At 30.3% G+C, this 19,310-nt stretch overlaps 1 protein-coding gene across 1 annotated transcript in view; it reads left to right on the top strand.

Annotated features, from left to right (window-relative positions):
• Window positions 1-548: 548 nt before the first annotated feature.
• LOC134725166 (voltage-dependent T-type calcium channel subunit alpha-1H-like) overlaps window positions 549-19,310 on the top strand; it is a 102,338-nt gene continuing 83,576 nt past the window's right edge. Inside the window, exons 1-2 of the mRNA XM_063588770.1 lie at window positions 549-812; window positions 14,740-14,763. Of these exons, the coding sequence (XP_063444840.1) occupies window positions 586-812; window positions 14,740-14,763 (251 nt within the window). The 5' untranslated portion in view covers window positions 549-585. The remainder of the gene's footprint in view (window positions 813-14,739; window positions 14,764-19,310) is intronic.

Raw genomic sequence — 19,310 nt, 5'->3', positions numbered from 1 at the left:
TACAAAAAGCTACTCTTGGAAATTGGAATCTCTAAAAGTTGACAAGAAGTTCCATACCCAACTAATAAAGCACAAGATAGCAGATGACATTGAAATGAATGTGGTTCATTTAATAAGGGCATTCTAAATGGATCTTGAGGAAATCTGAAGAAATCAAAACATTTGATAAACTATCTCTGTAAAATAAATATTTCACAAAAAAACCAACTCTGAGGAAAACTCAAAACGAAAATTCCTTAATCAAATGGCTAAATCAAAAGCTCAAACACACCAAATGAAAGGATAACAACTGTCATATTCCTGACTTTTCTTGACTTAGCAAGCAACTGGTTTATACTAACTGAACCTTCCACTAACTTTTTATATTAGGTAGGTATGGAACATAGAGGCATGAGTGCCATTATAAAATAGGTAGAAGTGCCACATAATATTATGAATTGAATTAGATTTTTTAAAGTGGCAACCTATTTTTTTTTTATGTTAATATTGTAAACTTATTTATTTAGTAAAATTATAATTCTGTGTTCATACATTTTCACAATATATATTCCTTAACTGATACCCACATGGTTTGAAAGAGTGAGTATGGCTGTGATTCTACTCAACTGTATCACCCTTGGGATGTACCAGCCTTGTGAAGACAAAGTCTGCTCAACTATACGATGTCATGTTCTGGCTAACTTTGATCATTTCATTTTTGCATTCTTTGCTGTTGAAATGATAATCAAGATGATTGGAATGGGAATTTATGGAAAAACAACATATTTGGATGATTCTTGGAATAAACTGGATTGCTTCATAGTAATAGCTGGGTAAGTTGACTTTTAGCGCTTTCAGTGCTTTGATATGTTTTCATTTTACATTGCTAACTTATGTCCAGTATTTTGCTTTTAGTATATTGAAGATGCTTGACCTTAAAGGGCAATACATTGTTTTTGTTTGTATAGTGTTTGAAATAATTTTTTCTGTGTAGTTATAAGGGGGAGATAATTCACTTGGGTTTTTTCAGATGTATATTTCAGGACAGCTCATAATACTTTCAACAATTGATTGGATGATCATTATGCAAATTCCAGTTTCAGAATCTAAGAATTGTGGGTAGTTACATTGTATGTACACCAAATAAAGCTATATAAACACCATGGGTTTGGGTATCATTATTGACAACTTTTTGGTGTATGTTTTTGAAAAGATTTCTCAGAAAGTATTAGAACTTGAAACATTGAGATGTATGGTATATATGTCATGTATATTTAACATATTTCAGAAAGACTTTATGACATAATGGATTCATAAAGTCTATATTGAATTGCAATTGCTGCCCTATTTGTCTCTATTTTGGAAGAAGTATGTATATATATGATATATAAATATACTGCAAGATGGGTTGATAGTGTTCTTTTAGCTGTAAATCTTGACAGCTCACAATATATGATAAAATCAAATGTGCATTACCAAATCAACTGATATATAATTAACTTTCCATTATCGAAAATGTCATACAAACATGCACTTTCAAATTATGGAAATTAATTGAATTGGTTGAGATAACACATATTACATTGACGGATACCATATTATACATTGTACACTTATGGCATAAAACATTAATAAGTTATTGATCTAAAAGAGAAGAAAAAATCTGAAGATCGTCATGAATGTCTGCATTTACTTCATTAAAGATGACTTTGTCGTATCGCCTTTCTCAACTTAAGTTGCTTCTTTGCAGTATTAATATCCAAAATACCGATTCTTTATTCTTGGTAATTGGTGTAATTTTCTGAATGAAATATTGGACCATAAAGATGTTATTTGTGATGAAAGAGTCAATTTGTCATGCAGTTTTGTGTTTTGAATAGCATTGTCTCAGACTTAAGCGATTGATTTTGTGGCAGTAATTTACCATGGTGCAAAAGCTAGCAGACACTTATAATACAGCCATGATTGGTAGAGTTTATTGTTAGATGTGAACAGATTGTAAATACATTATGAGTATATTCTCTACAGAGTCTGATATTATTGTCAAGTTCCTGAATTATTTCGTCTGGTAGATTACTTTGAAACAAAACTTTAAGATGTTTGGTGTAAGAAACCTTTCTTTTGGTCATTGACTCTTGGCAGTTAATGCAGTAAAGAAGTTATACATTTTGTGTATATTGAATAGCTTACCTAAGTGAAATATGGTGACGGTTTATTGGTTTATATTGAATTCTTTTGAAACGGTATCAATGATAAATGTTAGAAATGGTGTTGGACAACATATTTCAAGGGAGTAACCTGGATTTTTGAAATTGTGAAAAAAAAGTAATATACCAATGATCAGAGGGTACTGAAATAAGCTTTGAACATTTTATGAAAAGGGGCTTATCTCCTCTACCCTTTCACCTAGATATGTCACTGTGTTTTGTTTACTAAATCTTTGGATCTTTTTCTGAAGAAAAATTTCCCATTTAAACATATTTTTAGTAATAGGTTCCCTTAGTTCCAATACAATAACCAAGTTGCCTCATCCTTCCAAGGATAAATGATTTGTCATATTTAAAATGGCATCTTCATTCTCAAATTATGCATGAAATATTTTATGCAAAACAAAGTTTATATACTTACTTTAAAATGATTAAAATACCATAGAATCTTGCAACATCATGAATGGCATTTACTTTTTTTTTTTACAATTAATGGAATTGAAGTTGCAATAAATTTAGAATGCACTTTAAAAAACTAAGTTAAGTGGACAACATCATCCCTGTAATTTAACTTTTAATTGGACATTTAATTTCACAATACGTATCATTTCAAAGTCCTGTAATTTCCTGTAACCATTCACAGAATTGAAGAAGTACGTTACTATCCATTAAGTGACGATTCAATATCACTCGACCTTGAAATAGTTCTGAGAGCTTTGTAAAATATGGAAGATGCATGTCTTACAGAAAAAGTACTTTTAAAGGAATTTAAGGAGTTATTTTTTCCTGTGTTATTTTTCATTAGTTCAAAGTGCTTCACAAGCCATAGGTACATTTAGAACTTTTTTTTAGGAAAGCAATGAAAGGTTAATGCTTGAAGCGTCATGAAAAAGGAGTTCCTTAAAAAAATTAGATTCTCATAGCAAAAATATTCTTAAATAATTGTTTTAACTGGAACAGAAATAATGGTATTGTTAATGGCAGAGTTTCCTAGGAATCTTCTGTAAGGCCAAACCAATATGCATTGAGATAAGCAGTAAAATAAGCTTAAATTAAAAATATGCAGGGGCGGATCCAGCCATTTTAAAAAAGGGGGGTGGGGGAATGTTCAAACTACATGTCCCCATTCAAATGCATTGGTCGTCAAAAAAAACGGGAGTCCAACCCCATGAACCCATCCCCCTTGTTGGCCAATGATATGGTAGTTGCTTATTGGATGAATGGTCATAATTTTTTGTGATGGCCGTAAACTTCCTTATGCAAACTTATGATAAGCACTGTTAAAATGTATATCAAATTTGTAATGAATCTATTAATAAAAAAAGACAGAATTTGTCAACCTATACATAATTGTTGGTATTTTATTGTAGTTACAAGGAAGTACCTATTATGATCAGATATAGGGAGATAATTATAAGGAACTAATGTAGATCAGAGTGTAGGCCTAAGCCTGCAATTTTCATTATAAAGCATCAGCTATATATATATAAGTGAAGAATAAATATAGAAAGCCTAAATTTTGTGTCTGTCAGCGATTTTTTGGGTTCAATTAGTAAGGCACTTAATTATTCAAACCCGTTTAAGATATTTATTATCATATTTATTATCGAGTCACATATAGCCAAAATTATTATTCATTTAATCAGTGTTGCCACAACATGGTCACTCAAATCACCTGTGACCTTGCAACCTCACACATGATGTCTCATTCAAAGACAAAGGACATTAAGGTGACCTTAAACACCAGTTTTTGTTAGTTAAATATTCGAAAAGTTAAATATTCGAAACTGTGCATGTCTTACAGTGTTTTTGCAAATGGCTTAATCTATTACATTTATTTAAAAGAAATACAAAAAGAACAAAAAAGATCATTGCTGTTGAAATGAAAGTTGCTAAGTTAGTATTGAGGTAAATCTTTGGTAAAGCTGTTTTGCTTGAGCAATTTTTTTTTAAACAGCTAGCTTTTCAAAAAGCTTTTGTACCAAAAAATGTAAACAAAATTGCTTGAAAACTAGTTAGAACACTAATCCTCATGGTAGCTAGCTATTAGAAGAAAACAATAATGAAATAAGTTGAAACTTCAAAAATCTAGTTTGATTTTACCCTATGTTAATATGCCCCTTCTAAGTTGGGAACTTTTTCAGTGGCTGTCTTTATAGTTGATTTATGTCATTGGACTTGATGGCTGATTGTTGATAGTTTTTGCTATCACAATATTGTAGACCTGGTACAATAATTACATAGACACGATCTTTACCTGTTTTGCACTTCTGATGATTGAGGTTTTTATACTTAAGACGTAATAGGATTTACTGATTTAAAAAAAATAGGCCTAAAAATAGAAAAAAAGATTACTTTCTTTCAGCCTGACACGTCAATGAGAAGATTGTAAACAAGCAAAAAAGAAAATCTGCTAAGTTATTTGTAAAATTAGGAAATAACATGTTTGAAGTAATCTTGATCACAACAGTTTTCTTTAAATTCCTAATGTGATCAATCATTTTCAGTTAATTGAAATTTAATTTAGGAATGTAATAGCCATGTTTAATTGATATGTTGCAAACATTGTTGTTAATATCATGATGATAGACAGCAATGAAAGCACATGTTCCTTGCATTTTCGGTTATTTCCTTGTATTTATGAGGAATTGCTAGTTCATGTACAATGTACACCTCTGAGCCCGATATTTTTCTTTTTTATCAGTTTACCCCATCTGTATGAAACTTATAAAAATTATTGTTTTGACTCCCTAAATATTTTCATTGAAATCCTTAGATCTTTCCTAGAATCAGAAATATTATTTCTTTTTGTTCTTCGTCCTTATAGGGACGGACGACATCAAAAGTTCAATGAAGGACAAAAAACTTAATTCACATAGTTTGTTCACTGACCCCCCTACCCCCCTCTTCACTTAATTTGGGAAATATTGATTGACCCACTATGGATATATGTAAAAATCAATGTCGGATAACAAAATCTTGCAGCAGTTTAGGCCCCCCACCCCCAAACTATTTGAATTAAGTTTTTTTTATCTTACATTGATCTTTTGATGTCGTCCCTTAGTATAATAGAACTAAAAATGAAAATTATTGATTAAATGATTGTTGGTATTTTAAAGCAATTTTCAAGCTAATTCATAGCAGCCAGTTTTTAATGGCTGAGGAAGCCAGAGTGCCCAGAGAAAAAAAGCGGACCTTGAATAGGAAAACTGACATGAAAACTATTGAATCCTGAAGGTGCCCTTGGCATCAAAACTTGACATTTTATAAGTATGATAAATTTAACCTCTTCGCCACTAAGTGTTGTCCTCATTCTAGTTCTTCCTTTTGATATATTTGTTTGATAATATTTTATATAATTAAATTACTATGCCTTAGTGCTCCTGACATTCAGATTTTTAGATCCCCGCCATAATATCTATTTCTAATGATTACATCTTCGTCTCTTCTTTGTTTTGTAATGGATGTATTAATAGGTTTACAAGTTTAAAATAGAGACAAATGTAAATACATGGAACGATGTTGTCATAAAAAATTTTAAGTCTTCAGAGTTTGTGAATGGAATACTATGTCAACAAATGGTTTGTCACGTAACCATGTCACAATAACTTGGATTTTCCAGTTTACCAGTAAAATATTGTAAGAGATTGCTTTCATAGTTTCGTCTCTTTGTAAATATTTTCTTGCAGGGGTTGAAATGACTTTTATTGAACAAATATTATCAGATAAGGTTTTCTCTGAGGACTTCACAATATGACAGTCATGGAATTGATTTCAGGAATACATTTTTTATCCAAATGGCTTGAAGGAATATCAGTCTATAATGTTCGTCATTGAAACAAATGTGACATTTTCATTACACCTGAAATATACATGATCACCTTAGCAACACAGAAATGAAAGCAAATTAATATTAGTCACGATTTTCGTACTTAAAGCTTAAAACTTCCGATTTTAGGATTATTGATGTCTGAGATGAACATTTAAAACGACATGATTGGCTTTTTACCTCAGCATTAAACAGGATGCTTCTAGAGCTTTTATTTTTTTTTAAATGTAATTCAAGTTAGAAATGTTTCTTTTTTATTTATACTTAGTACATTTTAGGTAATGAAGATAAATAGTTAGATGTCTTTGTTGAGTTTTATTCCAGTTTATGAGTAAGCTAAGATTTCATGCATCATGCAGTGATTCCCTATATCATAAACCAAATTTTTCCCACAAAAGGAGGGGGCCCAGGCCCCACAGCCCCCTCCCCCTGAATCTGCCTATGATATCATAACTTATTCAACATAAAATTTATAATACTGTAAAATAAGAAATTAGTGTGAGGTTTTTATTAAAGCGAAAATTGTGAAAGAGATGTAAAAGCAATAATTTAAACTCACATTTTGAAGTATTTTATATGAATTAAAAAAGTTTTTTCTCAAAATCGTAAAAATGTAAATCGCATGCAAGTCGAAAATGACAAAATCACAATATAAAATACATGCAAAAAATTCTGAATTTACAGAAATTTAGCCAAGTTAAAAAACAATGCGGGGTTCATTCATTAGAACAACTGACTTTTCTGTTCTTTTAAATATTTTATCTTTAATTAAACCTTAGGTAAGTGATCAGCATATAAAACTGACAAAAAGATATATTTTTCATGGCATAGCATGCTTTGATCAATTACCAGCTAGAAGTCATTTTGAAGTGTTACAAAGGCTTGCACATCCATCATTATTAGTTATCTTTCACAAAATAAAAAAAACCCTAATTTTACTGCTTATTTCACACTTAATCAAGCAAAAAATTATCAGAACAGTTTCTTTTTTGTGAAGATTTTTCTTAAAATTTGTTTGAATTGTTTCATCTATGGTCCCCTTTATGTTTTGATGTTAGAATTTCTCACATGTTAACATTCAAAATAATTAAGACTTGCCAAGATCTTAGTTGATCCTGCTGATTGTTTATGTCTATTGAGGTCAAGATTCAGGTCAATTATTATAGTTCATCAAGGAAATTGTTTCATATTTTCCGTCTCAGAAAAAAAAGTAAAAAGTATGCAAGTTTATCAAATTAGTGCTACATTATTTCAAGAGCATTTAGAGTTCATTAATATCCAAAGTTCAATTAGAATACATTTCGGCTATTTTTAGTTACCATTTATATTATTTTCAACTGTTGTTTATATTTGCGAAATTAAGTATGTGAGCAATCATCTGACATGTAATTTGGAATAATTCAAAAATAAACATATGTCTGTTTTCTTGGCAAAAATGTCAGATCGTTTACTATCAAAGTAATCAGACTTAATATAAATTGTTAAATCTGTTTCTCACTGCTAAGAAGATTAATTCGGCAGACATTAATCGACATATACCCCACATACATCTTTTTTCATTCATAGGATAGTTACAATTAAAACTGATGTATTTGTTTTTTTTCTTTGGCGGAAAAAATTAAGGAAGATATTAAATTGTGAAATTTAAACTCAATATGTAAATAATGTAGCAACACTTTAACTTAAAAAAATTGTCATATTTAATTATGAAATATTGATATAGTATTTTTTCAAATCAAATTTCTTTGATTAAACCCAACTGAGACATGGTTAAATTGCAATTATAACATAAACGGTTGAATTTCTAAGAGCAAATAAAACTGGCAAATGACACCAAGAACACAATTATTGGGACAATCTTGTTATCTGAACATAATATTCTAACTCTGAGCTCTTTTAATTTTTATATGCAGTGTCCAAGAGAATCGCTCTGAATAGGAGCATATACACATTTTGACATTTACAAGGGATCAAATCCACAGTGTGACTTTAATAAGCCCAAAGTTTCACTCATAAAATTTAAAGAATGGATATCGAAAAAGTGTTTTAAGAGACAACAACCCAACTATAGAGTAAGGGAACCAATGGGTCTTCAACAAAGCTTAAATTGAGCATACGATGCCCAATTTGTATAGTGCACTGATAAAACATCTTCTGTAGCTTAATCTGGAATAAATATTCTATCTTTTATAATAATACAAAGTTGAAGATATTTTGGTTAATAATAGACATTTATTATTTCATTAATTAGTATAAATGCTTTAATCTCGATTTGAGTCAATTATAATTGTCTTAAGATAGATTTCTCAAAGTTTTTTTCTTTATTTCAAAGAGATTGATAAAATCTTAAGAATTGATTCAGCGATTTTTGCCTATCCCATGCCAACCAACCACAAAACTAGTTTATTAAATGCCATTATGATATCATCATTATTCTTATGGAGAACGCTAATACAACAGTTGAATTTCTACTTTTCATTCAGTAACAAATTGAGTTATTTTAAGTATAACAAGTTCTTAATTTAATCGACATCAATCGGAGTTGGCATGGAGGCAAAAACCAATGATCAGTCAAACTGAGATTATCATGCCAAAAAAAAAATTGCTATTTTCTGATAAAAACTATCATTTACCCAAAAATCTAAGATATAATGTCCAATATTATCAATATTACATAATTTTTTTCTGTCATGTTTCTTTTTTTATCATGAAAATTGAGTTAAAAACATGATTGAACTGTCTAAAATGCAAGCAAGTGAAAATACCAAAGAAAATATTCGTGGCAAGGGAAATTAATGCTGTTCGTAAAATCGTAATGAAATACAGCAGACATCGTGACTTTCAAATGCAATATTCATGTTACAGAAAAATGTGCAATTGCATTAAGTATCTTTTCTGATTTGTTGTATTCATCCATTATCTGTTGGTTTTGCAGAATCCTAAAAACATACAAAAGCTTTGAAAGATTATAAACTATCAGTATGCATGAGCTATATGTTTAGATTTATATGAAAAATATTTTTTTCAGCAGTTTTCCCCTAATGCAATAAAAATTAATCTTGAAACTTTGTCATTACATAACTCGTATAAAAAGCATTGATCACTAAGAATTTCCTTCCTGCCGACTTGAAGCAAACACTATTTAAAAGCTTAGCTATGACATGCAATCACCATAAACCATTTGCTCATCAGTTCGCATTCTGATCAACTTAAATAGCAACTTCTAGATAGATCCTTTGAAAGGAAGAAAGGGGAAGGAAGCTTAGGAAGGAAATAGAACATTATAAAGGAGGCACATATCTTTATGACTAAAACTATTACAGATAACAGTTTCTTCAGAATGCATAGGTTTTTTGTTTTTTATTGATAAAAAAATGGGTCAAAAACTTGTTTGCTTTTCTCTTGGCATCCATTACCATAGACGCGCAGTCACTTTGATGGCTTGATATACCATGATGCATAAGTGCAGAAGTACGGTCTTTCCTCTTGTTATATTTGGAAAATTTGGATACAGCCGGGACAATCTTTACTAGTTTAAACATATTTATTTAATTCGACTAGTGGATTGGGAAACAAGTTATTGCAACGTATATTAATCCATTTCCCCTTTGCGGATGTGAGAGCCTTATAGCAGCATCTAAGCTGGCTCTTTTTCGAATTTTACTAGACTATCCCTGGATATAGTTCTTAAATTGATATATTATAGTAGACTGTCATTATATGAACATACCTTCTTTAAATTAAAATTTTTGTTACAAAATAATAAGATTACACCATAATCTTTGGCATCAATATCAACTAGATTTAACATCAAATAATAATTTCATGTAATACAAAAAAGGATGCAAGAAAACACCAAGGGCTGACAGAAAACACCATGGCCAAATGAACAAAAAAAAGATGGCTGACAGAAAACACCATGGCCAAATGAACAAAAAAAAGATGGCTGACAAGCAGACGACACTGAAAACATAAGATGGAGAATCAAGAGGCCACACCAGAAACTTTGTTGAACTTCTAAATTGTATGCTGCTGAGCACAAGTTTAACACTAACTGAAAGTCTTGTTAATTTCTTTTATTCAAGACATTTTTTAGAAAGAATGTTTTATTCTGCAATGAAGCTCTAATATGTTATCTGCTCCAAGTTGCTTTCAGATTATAATGAAAGAATTAATAAACCTGCTTAACTTTGGCATATAAAAAAAAACATCTTTTTTTTTCTCCAGACAAAACAACATGAAATTGTTGTCTGCTGATGGGGAAAGGGGGAGTTAATTTTAGATATTTCCAAATTGATGGGAACAGAACCATATTATTTTTTCACAATTAGTTTCCGCATGATAGCATCACATATAATTTGTCTGATCTACAGCTGAAATAAATACCGTGCTATTACCTTGCTTTTCTCATTTAATGGCAGACTTCTGCTAATTTTTGCTGAAGCGGCAAACACAACAATTGGAAAGATTTTCAAGTTGTCCCGATTAAATGGAAAGAAGCCTCTAGCTTCCACTCCTACATTGTATATAAATTACCAAAACATGGTTTTACACTAATTCCTTGCATAAGTCATTCAGAAGACAGTGACAATAATAGCATGGACTCAATAGAATTCCTATGGAATTCCGTTGGAACATGCTTAATTGAAATCTCTCATTGTCATTCAGAAATTGGAAAATAGTCTTGATTTGAAATTGTTGGATAAGATTTAAATTGGATTTTATACAGACAGAAAATAAGAAATTGAATTTAAAAGAGTGTAATAAGATGTCAGAAAGAGACTTAGAGTTGAAAATAAATTATTTTTTGTTTAATGGTTTTCTAAGGTGAAAAAAATGTCTTCAGATCAGAAATTCAGTAGCAAATTAAATTATTACAAAAGAGTGTACATTTAGTACAATTCTAAAAAAAATTAGACTGATGGGAAAAGAGGAATAAAAAGACAATTTTTAATTATTATAATGTCTTAATTTTTGATTTTTTTAAAACAATTTTGAAAAATCTTTTGGCAAAATCAATGAGCATTAATCCGAAAACAAATGATCTGATGAAAGATGAATATTGTTGAAGTGAAACTATGGCATCCATCCATCCCCATCCATCATTAAATTATTTGAGATTTATTTATTTTTTCCAAACATGAAGGAAAACTTAAAAGTTTGAGAACTGGAATTTATCCAGAAGAAATATGTATATAATATTGAAGTGTAAATTCTATCATAAAAGAAACACCTTTGTTGATATGCGTCAAGGATACAATTTCTTTTTGATAACTTGTTTGGAAGAATTATACCCAGATGAGACATAAAATGCCATACAATTACTCAGAGCTAAATGAGAAATAATTTCACAAGACTTTTTTTACGCTATACTTTACACTACAAGACTTAAAAAGGTTAACTGGTGGTATAAAGTTTTTTAACCATTATTATTGCTGACTTCATGTTAACTAGTGCTTTAAAGTTTTTTAACCATTATTATTGCTGACTTCATGTTAACTAGTGGTAAGGTTTTAACTTTAGGTGACAATAGAGATTTTTCACAGGAATCATGTTACAACAATGGAATCGGTATGACACTGTACCGCAGGAGTCTACCAAACATCCTGATTGTTAATTAACCTTATAAGTGCATTTCCTGTGATATGTCATTGAGATCAGTACAATAGTCCTCCTACGGAATTTGATTCCATTTGACGGAATTTGCATGTAAACTATTCAAAAGTTGTTTCTTGTTTGCATTTAGATTGGTCGTTATTGAGTTTGGGTAATAAATGTAATTGGTGAAGAGTATCGTGAATAGATAAATGAACAATATCAGAATTAAAGTGCATGCATGCTTCTACCAGAATTGAGCATATATTCATAGAATTGAGAATGGAAATAGGGAATGTGTCAAAGAGACAACAACCTGACCAAAGAATGGAAAACAACTGAAAGCAGACAATGGGTCTTCTATATAGAGAGAAAATCCAGCACCCGGAGGCCCATAAAATGCATGTTATCATTTCGCTCACCTGGTAGAAGACTTTGTGGGTTATATTCATTGTTCAGAGCCAGTTGTCTGTCCTGATCCATCTTCTATCATATAAGATTTTCTGAATGGAAATTTCTACGGGCAAGTCATGCTTCCTCCGCCAATAAAAATTGGCTACCAAGAAGTAGCCCAAGAGTACAAGAGTACAAATGGTGCAAGGGCAGTATAGCCAGTCAATGTAGTTCAAAGTTTCCATTTGTTGTAGCCCAAGAGTGGCGCTTAAAAGTAATGTTAAAACCCCTACAATCAATCAATCAAAAAGGAACTCTTCAAAGTTTTAGAACTGGAAGGTTTTGTGTTGCTATTGAATGAGCTAGACATCTGTTAATAGCAACTATATAATACTTTTGCTGTTACAAAATTTTAAAAGCTGGATTCAATTAATAAAATTGTAAAAGTGCTTTATGATACAGCTTACATCAGGGTGCTTTCAATAACATTTTGAAATAGTGCGTTTGTACAGGATGCATTTAAATTGCAAGCTTTGATGGCGCAGTTGGACAGTGTGAAATAATACACTTTCATTAAATCAGGTTCAACTCAACTTTAGTGCATTAAAAAGTTGTTCTTGTATTTGTATAATGATTGAATACGAATTAATCATATACCTGTATGAAAATACAATTCAAAGCCTACATCAAAGAGAGTAATAGATTAGTGTATGAATTAGATCATTGATTTAGCTAATGTTAATTTCTTGTATATATTCAGTGTTTAAATGTAAATATCATGTCAATTTCTTTGCATAGCTTACAGATCCTGATGAATGACAATTAGAAAGATTTAGTGTTTTGTAGGATTTATTTTGCTAGATTATACTATACATATTTATATATATATATATATATCTACTAGATACTGTTTAGAACCAGATTGTGTTGCTTGTGTCACCTGTAAAAACCACCTCCCCTTAATTCCCCCTAAAAAAACATTTTTAAAAAGGTTATAAACTGACTTATGAATCACCCAGCTTTGTTGTTGTTTTCCTGAATTATTTTATGTTACAAATTTATTCTTTTTTAACCAAGGAAAATTTCAGGCTCTTACAGGATCAAGTGCACATTAGGCAAATACTGTTTCATAAGTTTTCTTATTATAGTACTTAAAAGGGAGATAACTCTTTCAGATCAATGTGATTCAACTCAAAATTTGAGAGAAAAAATCAAATCAATTGTAGTACCATAGGAAGGCAATATACTTAAGAATGAAAAACAAATGAAATACACAAAATTTATTTAATAAAAATAAATTGTGATGTCCAAAATAGCAGTCATTTTAGTTGAAAGGATAATACGCATCCTTTCATTTCTATGGAAACAAACCTTGAAGCTAGAAACGTATCATGACCTAATAGTTTTACAGGTGAAACAAATAACCATTCAGAGTAACGTATTTATTCTGTTAGATTTATGTATTATAAAAGTTTTACAGAGTTATAAACAACTTGAATACTTTAGGGGATGTGATGTTACGTTGATTGAACCAAGAAGTTGTAAACACGCCAATAACCAATTACGATTCTTGTTCCTAGAAAACATATTCCCTGTTAACTGATTGTTTTTCTTTTATTAAATGCATTTGTTACAAGCTAATAACTTTATTGACAGACTTTCAAAATGCATGATTTGATATTAATATTAACACTTTAACAGCAATCTAAAATTGACACGTCGATCAGTAGACTTGTGTCATTTAAGTACAGGACTTGTGTTATGCAACTCTTGGTCCAAACATTGTAACAGCTTGTTTTAAATAGCCACAAATTGAAAAATCCAGCATATATAGTTTACTCTTTGCAATAGTTCAATCATTAGAGAGTTTTCCATCAGGATATCATAAGGTTGAAGCATGTAATATTCTATGCTTTGTTCAACACATTAAACTTGGTAGGTTCCTGTATGCATCATTTCAAAACATTACATTTAATGACAGATTCTTTGCCTCAAGTGTCAAAACATTAAATTTGAAGACAGAGTCCTAAATGCATTATGTCAAAACATTACAATTAATGACATATTCTTTGATACACTATGTCAATACATTACATTTAATGGCAGCTCCTTTCTGCATCATGTAAGATTAACATGTGATGACAGATCCTTTGATGCATCATGTTAAATTATTGCATTAGATAACAGCTCCTTTGATACACCATATAAAAACATTACATTTAATAACAGCTCCTTTGATGCATCATGTCAAAACATTACATTTAATAACAGCTCCTTTGATACATCATGTCAAAACATTACATTTGATAACAGCTCCTTTGATGCATCATGTCAAAACATTACATTTAATAACAGCTCCTTTGATACACATTTCAAAACAATACATTTAATAACAGCTCCTTTGATGCATCATGTCAAAACATTACATTAAATAACAGCTCCTTTGATGCATCATGTAAAACCATTACATTTAATAAAAACTCCTTTGATACACCATATCAGAACATTACATTTGATGACAGGTTCTTTGATGCTTCATATCAAAACATTACATTAAATGAGGTCTCCTTTTATACATCAATATTTAATAATGATAATGTTGTTCTTTCTAACAAAGACACTCTATTGCAGGATTTTTCAATTTGTCTTAAATATGACACATATAACTTAACTAAAATAGGTTTGTAACTGATGCGTTGTTCTTTCTTTATTTTTTCATGCCATTTTGAATAATAGTGTGGCAGACTATATCATAAACAAGTACGTAAGAACAAGTTTTAACAGTTTATATTCTTAGTTTTCTGCTGTTTTTGTTTTTTCACGGCATGACACTTGGAAACTATTCTGTTGGCATGGACCACTGTTACTCTCTAAATGCATGTTCTCACGAGTAGATCTGTTTGTTTATCCATTATCACTTAAAATGAATTCATTTTCACCTGAGACTACTATAAAACATATAGCTTTTATAGTAGGCTCAGTTAACACTAAAGTTTTCACAGTATTTTAGAATTAATTGTAGTTAGCTCCCCTTGTTATTGATTATTTTATTATTATTTTTGAGTGAGTTATTTCCCTTGAGATTTAAAATAAATTTTCCCTAGATGTGATTTTAGCTCATTATTTATGTAGATGAAAACTTCCCAGTATTTGATTTTATTTCTAAAATAAATATCCTTCATAAAATGAATTCATTTCCCCTTTGAATGTGTTTTTGTACACTTGCATGGAGTGATTTTTTGGATTGTTCTAATCTTTTTTTGGTTCTGAACAAACATAGATTTACGATAAATAACCTTGATTTATTTCTTTCCCTCATCTTGGTTGTCATGTCAACAGGGATGGTTTCCATAACAATTATGATGCACAAAACTTGCAATCAACTTCTAAAGAGAGAAAAAAAAATGTTCGATCAGATCAGTCAATAGTGCATTGATCGCAGTCCTGTCGTGTGACAACAGCTAATTCACTGAGGACATCATTTACGTAATAGGTATAGAAATTTATTAAAGTAAAATTAATGAAGAAAGCATCGACAGTTACAAGCTATTTTCTGCTGTCAACTCAGCTCGTCTACTAATATAGATTTGTATTGATGAATACAACATACCTGTTAACCTTCAGAAGTAGGTTCTAGATGGGGTGGGAGAAAGGGAAATAATTTATTAGGGAACAACCATTTTAACTTTCCTAAAACACTAGATGGGGTGGGAGAAAGGGAGATAATTTATTAGGGAACGACCATTTTAACTTTTCTAAAACACTAGATGGGGTGGGAGAAAGGGAGATAATTTATTAGGGAACAACCATTTTAACTTTTCTAAAACACTAGATGGGGTGGGAGAAAGGAAGATAATTTATTAGGGAACGACCATTTTAACTTTCCTAAAACTAATATTCTGGTCAAGCAGATGTTGAAAAAAAAAAAATGTTCTGAATCCAGATTTTTCTCATCCCTTATATTGATAGTGTCAAAAACTATATATAAACTTTTTGAACTTTGGGGAGGGGGGATTTTTTTACTCAGAAAAAAACATAACCCCCTTTGAAGTTATATGGTTCCTCCCTTAAAGTTTAGAAGAGATAACATTTTGGGAAATTGTAAAAGAAAAAGAGGGTTAACAAGTATGGAATATGTATTTTCTATTGAATTCTGGTTGATGCATGTTTCTGTGTTCATACAGCACTTGCTTTCACTGTAATCACTGTCACAGTACTATAAATCTATTGTGTGTCACGTGTTTTCACTGTCACAGTGCTTTAAATCTATTGTGTGTCACGTAGTATTACTGTCACAGTGTTTGAAATCTATTGTGTGTCACATGTGTAGAAGTTTATCTATTTATAAGGTGTCAATACATCCATTTATTTGCAGGCGGAAGAAAGATGAAACCTTAAAAAACTGATGTAAATAATTTTGCTTCAGTTCTGCATTTGTCTTATAGATATAAATTATAGGGCTTCAGAGAAAGACTCTAAATGTAATGTACTTTAATACAGTGTAAATATAATATGTAGTCATTAAGAAGTATATTGTTGGCCTCAGAACACAATTATTCTCCCCTTGGCTACAATGCATTTTTTGATTAAAGTCAAAGTGAATTAAAAAAATTTCACCACCACAAACATGAAATAAATTTAACTGCTTATAGACCATTATTATTCCAATAAAATATGCTTGTCCCAGGACAATCCATAAGTGCTTTTTCTTTTGAGAGCCATATTGACATGTCAATGGTAGGATTTGAGTCTTGAATAAATGACGAAGTCTAATTTCTACCCTACTTTCATTTTGGCCAAATCACTACTTTCACTTTCAACAAAATATTTTTTCCACATGTTTTACTTATTTCAATATATATGCAACTGTGAGGACCACTTAAATAGTTAACATTTCAAAAATAACAGTAGACATATTACCTAGGAAGAAATACCCCATATAATAATTAGGAACTATATTCCTAGACCACGAACAAAGGGAATTAATTGTGATCTTAGGCCTATTAGACCTAAAAAAATTAAAGTATTCTTATGAAACTTCACAGTTACTTAGCATGATATCTTAGTAGAATAAATGCCAAATTTTATGACATTCTGACAAATATTAAAAAAGTTTGGAAGGTTTTTATATGAGTATATCTGTCTGCGGAACATGCTATTTGCAAAGTTTTAAGAATTCAGTCAATATTTGATTCAGAAAATATTTTTTGGGGTACTTTTTTACCAAAATAAGCCTTGATCCAGTAAACATAAGCTGTCTTCAGTTGGAATGAGACAACTTCTAAAGCAAACTGCCACTTATGTGGCATTACTTTTCAAATGTATATATCTATGGTTATTAAATCAGAATTGGTCAGTATAATAAAGGAACAGACATAAAAAGCCCAATTGTGGATGAATAAACACTGGAAAATTGATTTATTCCCTTTATTCTATCCCACTCATTGGTTATTTACTTCTAAACAACTAAAAGTAATTTAGACTTGACAATTTTAAGTTTTTGAGACATTTTACTTTTCATGTTTTTAAATGTCTCTGTATGTTATGTTATGTCCCAGAATCAACTCACTTTTGTTAAACCTTATTGAATTTGCATTTATAAAGTACCCTAATTGATTTAATGAAATAATGTGGTGCATTCTTGCAATTTTATTCCTTTAATTTTCATTAGAAATCATGTAAACTATAAAAAATGCCAAAATCTGCCTCATATGCCCAAATATGGTAAAATGTCTTATTTTGATACATTTGTGTAATTTCTTTTATCTTTCTTAAAAAGTAATCAGACAAAGATCATGTTATACCTGTTAGACCCTTTATTTACAATAATTGTGTGTTGTCCAAACTCATCTCCTAGGCCTCAGAACACAATTATTCCCCCCTTGGCTACAATGCATTTTTTGATTAAAGTCAAAGTGAATTAAAAAAATTGCACCGCCACAAACATGAAATAAATTTAACTGCTTATAGACCATTATTATTCCAATAAAATATGCTTGTCCCAGGACAATCCATAAGTGCTTTTTCTTTTGAGAGCCATATTGACATGTCAATGGTAGGATTTGAATCTTGAATAAATGACGAAGTCTAATTTCTACCCTACTTTCATTTTGGCCAAATCACTACTTTAACTTTCAACAAAATATTTTTTCCACATGTTTTACTTATTTCAATATATATGCAACTGTGAGGACCACTTAAATAGTAAACATTTCAAAAATAACAGTAGACATATTACCTAGGAAGAAATACCCCATATAATAATTAGGAACTATATTCCTAGACCACGAACAAAGGGAATTTTAATTGTGATCTTAGGCCTGTTGCTGGTGTGTTGTCTTACGTATTGTGATAAAAATATGACAAATTAATCTTCTAATCTTTAATTTATGTAAAGATATTTATTTATGGAATTGGAATTATAACAGGATAGTAAAACTAGATATGAGTACATGGAAAATAACAGAATAAGGGAACAACACTAATTGCTGTTGTTCATCTTGATGTCACTCAAAATGTGAGAAATGGACTCCAGTTACAAATTTTACAACACCTACTCATATGAAGGGTTTCAACCAATAATGATCACTGTTTATTTATGAAAAGGCAAATTTTTTTCCCTCTGTCTCAGGAAAAAAAAGAATGTTTTAGCTTTAATTGAGTTTATATAAAGTTTGCACTGTGATTTGTCAATATTTAATTACACTACCGGTATATAAGTTTTTCAATCATATATTTATAAGTTTTAAAAAATATCATCAATGTTTTTTTTTTTTTTGTTGATTCTTTTGAAGGAGGATTATAGCATTACTAGGACATTTATATATTTTATATTTTAGATATTAATTTAGCAGAAAATGTGAATATTGCGTGAAAACACGATTCAATTTCATTTGTAGATCCAGTAACTCATGACAATAAGCCATTTGGTACTTTTCTGGTTTTATCTTTGAACATATAACACAGCTACATAATTTATGGTTAAAGATAATTTTGAAATTCAATATTTTGGATCAATGCTAACGACAAATTACGTATATCGTTATATATGTATCATTTGTGTATACTAAGTCAGCTAGATATATCCTGTTTAAGCTGCAATGATAAAGACAAATTTTTAAAGCAACTGTTGATTAAAAGATTGACAGTTTTCTTTGGACTAACAGTAAATTTTTCATTAATTTTGCACCAGTGGTTTTGATTAATTTGATAACTGTATGTGCAGGCATAGAAATTACTTTGGCTTCCATAAGGGAATTTGACAGTGTAGAATGATTGCAAAAGTTTAAAAAAAATTTAATCTCTTA

Source organism: Mytilus trossulus, chromosome 7, assembly GCF_036588685.1.
Source record: "Mytilus trossulus isolate FHL-02 chromosome 7, PNRI_Mtr1.1.1.hap1, whole genome shotgun sequence".
NCBI lineage: Eukaryota > Metazoa > Mollusca > Bivalvia > Mytilida > Mytilidae > Mytilus > Mytilus trossulus.
The sequence above is the reverse complement of the archived record's forward strand: the minus strand, read 5'-3'. Positions and strand labels throughout refer to the sequence as shown.